At 56.3% G+C, this 5,340-nt stretch overlaps 1 protein-coding gene across 1 annotated transcript; it reads left to right on the top strand.

Annotated features, from left to right (window-relative positions):
* Positions 1-1,457: 1,457 nt before the first annotated feature.
* On the top strand, positions 1,458-4,550 carry LOC104621103 (protein FAM83G-like; the record flags this gene model as incomplete). Its single annotated transcript, XM_010287499.1, has 3 exons — positions 1,458-1,582; positions 2,377-3,808; positions 4,542-4,550. Coding segments are annotated over 3 exons (1,566 nt in total), but the record flags the coding sequence as incomplete, so codon positions are not given.
* Between the last annotated feature and the right edge of the window lie 790 nt (positions 4,551-5,340).

Below are 5,340 nucleotides of genomic sequence, written 5' to 3'. Positions count from 1 at the left end.
CTGGGAGAGCTGTGAGCTCGGCCCTGGGTGCCAGCGTTACGGCCGGCGTGCACCCCCGGGGCACCCCCGCTCGCTCGGCAGCCCCGTGTGTAGGGATAACAGGGGACAGGGATGGGAATTGCCACCCCAACCTGCTCGCCAGCCAGCCCCCAGCACCCCCAGTGCTGCCCGCTGCCACAGACTGGGTGCTCAGCGCCCGTTTCCACACCAGGCAAAAAGGCAAACGCTAAGGGGAAAAAAAAATAAAAATCAAATGCACCAAAAAAAACCCCAAACTTCTCCACTCAGTGTGTAAAACTTCCCTGGATAACCCGGTCAGGAAAACCTTTGCTTTTGCATCACGCTACGCCCAGCGTTGCATCACTGTCCCTCCTGCCAGGCGTGGGGGAGCGGGGACCAGCGGTGCCCAAGCTCGGCTTGTACCCGGGCTTAGGGCTGCGCCAGGTCGCGGTCTACAGGGAGAGAGGAGACCCCAGGGGAGCAGATGAGGAAGGCTGGAGGTGGGGAAGACAAATACTTCTGGTATTTACACCACACAAAAAAAAAACCAAAACCATGGAGGGCACGACCTAGTGACGCCGCGGTGCCTTTAGCAATGGCATTACCAACATCCCGGCAGAAACAGGAGGAATGCAGGTACTTTCATAAGAAAAATATTTTCTCCCCACCCAAGGGAGACCATTTGCAGGGAAAGATGCTATCTGCTCAGCTGCAAAAATGTGCTGCTGCCCTCCACGGAGACGCAGAGGCGTGAGCCAGACCGACGACAAAAACCATTTTCCCAGAGCCAGGGCTGCCGCTCGGCGCCCGGGCTCCCTGCGGGGACGGCACCCAGCTCCCCGGCCACCTCCGCAGGGACCTGCTGCGGGACGTGCCCTGGGTTTCGTTTCCCGGGGATGAAAAAATGTTGCCCCACTGTCGGTTTTTTTTGTTTGTTTTTCCCCACCCAGCCCTAAAAGCAGGGGTAGGCGCTCAGATTCAGGAGCAGAGCGAGGGGAGAGCCTGGTGGAGGACAAGCCCACTGAGCTGTCCTGGGGTCACCACGTCCCCCTGAAAGCCCTTCTACATCTCCCGCTGGGGAGGAGGTGAAGCAAGACCTCTCCCACGGTGGCATCTGCGTAGATCGCAGGAGAAGGGAAGCATTCGGCAGCACTACCACACGCTGCTCACCCGCGGACGCAGGCAGCGGCTGAGTCCGAGAGGTAGAAAACGCTGCCCAACGCATGGGCAAAGCAGGAAATTCCTGAAGCCAAGTGCATGGTTTGCTGCGTGACCTCGGGCAAGTCACGTTATCTTCGCATCGCTGTGGCCTCCTCCGAGCTGGCCATGAAAAGCGTTTCCCACTCCTCAGAGGGGCTGTGGAGCATCCATGGGGTCACCAATGGAGGGGTGAACGATGCTCTGAAGACCAGCCCTCTGCTCCTGCTCCCACTCACGCCTCTGCCTTTGCTTTGCAGAACCTGCGAGTCCGGAGCACGGGGGGGACAGAGTTTTTCACGCGCTCAGCCACCAAGTTCAAAGGGGCTTTGGCCCAGAAGTTCATGTTTGTGGACGGGGACCGGGCTGTGTGTGGATCCTACAGGTAACCAGCAATGTCTCCTCTTGCCCACCCCATGGAGGCCTTGGTCAAAGGCCTGGTCTCTGCCCAGCATGGCCCCAGGGCCCTGTGCCAGTCTTGCTCCCTTCCTCCTAAACTGGGAGATGATTTTGCAAGGCCAGCCTGTGATTTGGAGTGGGACCCAAGGGGTCCCCACCACCCCACAGCCAGGTCTAGGACAACCCTCCCTCTCGGAGGTCGTGGGACACACCAAGTGCTTCTGCCAATGGATGTGATGAGCACAAGGAAGGACAAAAGCACCAAACCGCAGCCAGTCCTAGCTCTCACGTCAACCTCAGCTTTTCCAGTTAAACATTTCCTACCCAAAGTATTTTCCAATTTATCCAAGTGAAAACTTCCATTAGGAGGAATAGATCAGTCTCGGTAAGCTTTTCAGCTCTAAAAGACAAGTTTCATAAACAGGGAACTGAAACATTTCCTACTTTCTGGCTGCAACAAAAACCACATCCATTTATGAGTCGCTTTTCTTAACTAACCCAAACTGAGAAAGGAAAAGCGGCCAACGCTAAAGTGAAAAACTAACTGGCCCACAGCGAATACTTTTTGGTTTTTACTTCAAGTTTCAGTGTGCTCAAGATTTCAACCCTTCATTCTAACGTGGGACGAGAGCTGTTTCTTCGATCTCATTATGATTAATGTTTACAGCGAGATCATGTCCCTGCTAGCACCATCAATCCCCTGGGGAAAGCCAGGCTTGGGGAGAGGCGTGTTATTTACCAGTAAGCGCTCAGACGGTTTCCAATGCGTTTCTGTTCCAGCTTCACCTGGTCTGCGGCGAGGACGGACCGAAATGTCATCACGGTCCTCTCGGGCCAAGTGGTGGAGGCATTCGACAAGCAGTTCCAGGAGCTCTACCTCATGTCCAAGGGGGTGAGCCTCAAGTCCATCTCCATGGGTGAAGAGCCTGAACCCGAGCCCGTAACGCTGCCCTCCGTCGTGCCGGTGACCCCCGCCAATGCCGTGGTGAAGAAGTTGATAAACCCTAAATACGCCCTGGTGAAGGCCAAGAGCGCTGACCAGGTCAGCAAGACTTCATCCGAGAACCAGGACAAAAACCAGAAAACAGACAACAAAGGCAAAGCCCTGCCTGAGGGCCACGTGGGTGACAGGCACGGCGACATGGCAGACCTCTCCCTGCTCATCCACCCCGGCCTCCTGAATCTAGAGAAAGCCAACATGTTTGACTATCTGCCCACCTGGGTCGAGCCTGACCCCGAGCCCGGAAGCGAAGTCTTGGGCTACATCAACATTATCGACCCCAAGATAAAGAACGTGAAGCTCTCGCAGATGAACCGCATCAAAGTCTGTGACGTCTCCCAGGCCAGTGCCCAGCACCGGCAGATGCTGAAGAACAGGGAGATGGAGGCCAAGAAAAACTCAGACCAAGAGCCACCTCTGGTGTCCCCCTGCCAAAAACAGACCCTACAGACCCCCATGGAAGCTCCTGCAGCCCCCGCTACCAGCCCCTTCGAAGGCGCCAGCTGGACAACAAAGCAAGCAGGAACGTTTGCCACTTCACCCTTGGGCCACCGCTTGAAGCCACCAGAGGAGACACTGGAGGACATCAAACCCCCAGTTCCAAAGCCAAGGACCATCCCTGTTGGTGTCATCATGACCAAAGTCATTACACCCTGTGACAGTGGCACTGCCCTGGAGGGTGACACACAACCACCACCGGCCGACCACATGGATGTGAAGCAGGAACCAGAGAACCCCAACGGAGCCTCAGTGGAGACCTGCCATCTCCAGCCAGTGGCAGGGCCACGGGAGGACAAAGGGCCTCCCTGTGCCCTCAACGGGCTGGGGGAAGAGGAGGAGGAGGAGGAGGAGTACATCACTCTCAGTGACCAGGAGAGCTACTCCAGCAGCTCTGCTGACCACAGCTACCGCCGCTCCAACGCCTCTTCCATCTCAGACGAGTACTTTGAGGTGAGGGATCGGTACGGGCCGCTCCGGCGAACCAACTCGGATGTCACCCACAATGGGGAGATCCTTCCCATGCAGAGGAAGCTCAGTGACCCTCACATCAGCCGGGGAACCTTCCTCAGCCCCCTGGGGAGCCTCCCATCCCTGAAGCATGTCCGTGTGGAGGATGTGACGAAGAGGAGGAGCAACGCCGTGGAGATTAGGTGTGTGCTGCCCCGCACCATCCTGGATGGCAACAGCTCCTACCCCAGCAGTGCTACACAGGTAGGACGTTTTGCTATAACCTTCCCTATGTTTCTCCACCCAACAAAGGTTGCAAGCCTGGAGGTGACCCAGCCAGCTCAGCCAAGGCGTGGTGTCATTCCTAGCTTTGGTGTCGCGTCCTAGATGCTGAGATCAGACTTCCCATAGAGGAGAATAACGCCCTACACGCGGTGATGGTAGGAGTCACCCAAGAGGTGCTCTTGGTCAGGAAGGTGGTGGCCATGCCACAGCTCTTAGTGCCTGGGAATGCAATGGGAACAGCTGGTAAAGGGGACGTTTTTGGGAATTAAAGATTACCCCATGGCATCGGGCTGTAGGACGGAGCCCTGTGGCCATCCCACAGCCCATCAGCAGTAGCATCATGCCCAGCCAGGGACAGACTGTGCATGTAGGCATGTCCTTCTCAGGCTTGTTTTCTAGCTCCTTGCAAAGGTGATTAGCATCAAAGCAAAAGCACTCGGACACATAATTAGGCAGAGCAAGGCAGCGGAGAAACAGGGACGGCAACCTCTGTGGGCGAGTGTTGCAGTCAGCAGCTTCGTGGCGGATCCACAAGCGACGCCAGACCTTGTCACCCCAACAAGGTGCATGCCAGCAACCCACTGCAGGAGCATCACCCCATCCAAACAGGGGGAGCGCAAGGTCAATCCCCTATTTCCACCCAAGTGCTGAAGCCTCTTGCAACACCACTAAACATTTTGGTTTCTCAAGGCTCCCTACCCGCTGTTTTCAGGGCATTTAAACCCCCAGGGCTAAATCAGCAGCTGAAATCACTGAAGCCACCTGAGGTTACCCCAGCTGAGCACCTAATCCGTATTTACAGGGAATTAAATTTACTAGCCCAGAGCCCACTAGCTTCTCCCTTCCCAGTCAGCGACACGGAGCTCAGGGCAGGGTTTTAATCCTCGCACATCGAATACCCCCTCACGCCCTGCGGAGCCGTGCAGGGCGAGGAGCACTGAGCCCTTTGATGCTCTGTGACCCAGGTCCCGGGTGCCACCTCGCTCGGAGTGGCTGGGTATGTCGGTGTTCCTGCAGTAACTTGTTCTGTCTCTTTGATGAAAGGCAGATAATTAACACGCCATCAGGGTTAGGAAAGCCAGCGCTCAGCTGATGGAAATGTGCAGAGAGTAGTTTCTGCCATGTGTAAAAATAATAAACCAGCGCAAGCCTTGATTAACTCTCTAGAAACCTCGAATCCGACAGGCATCACCGTCAACCCCCACCAAACATTTTTGTTCTGGGTCCACGTTTCTGACGTGCTGGTCCCAAGCACAGCGTAGCCCAAAACGCAGGCGGAGGCTCACGCAGGGCAAACGTCATGTTTTCCGTGGCGTTTTGAAGGCAGCACCCAGGTTACCCCTGGAGCATTGCCTTGCCTAAACACACGCAACCCTGTCCGCATCAGCTGCGCGGCTAATGGCGGGCAGTGGCGCTGGCTGATGCTGGCTGATGAGCGCCGGGACACTCGGGTCCTCTCCCGTCCCTCTCCTTCCCGGTCTGTGCAGAGCAGGGGTTTCCAGACAAGCCCC

Source organism: Phaethon lepturus, unplaced genomic scaffold (genome assembly GCF_000687285.1).
Source record: "Phaethon lepturus isolate BGI_N335 unplaced genomic scaffold, ASM68728v1 scaffold45715, whole genome shotgun sequence".
Lineage (NCBI taxonomy): Eukaryota > Metazoa > Chordata > Aves > Phaethontiformes > Phaethontidae > Phaethon > Phaethon lepturus.
The sequence above is the reverse complement of the archived record's forward strand: the minus strand, read 5'-3'. Positions and strand labels throughout refer to the sequence as shown.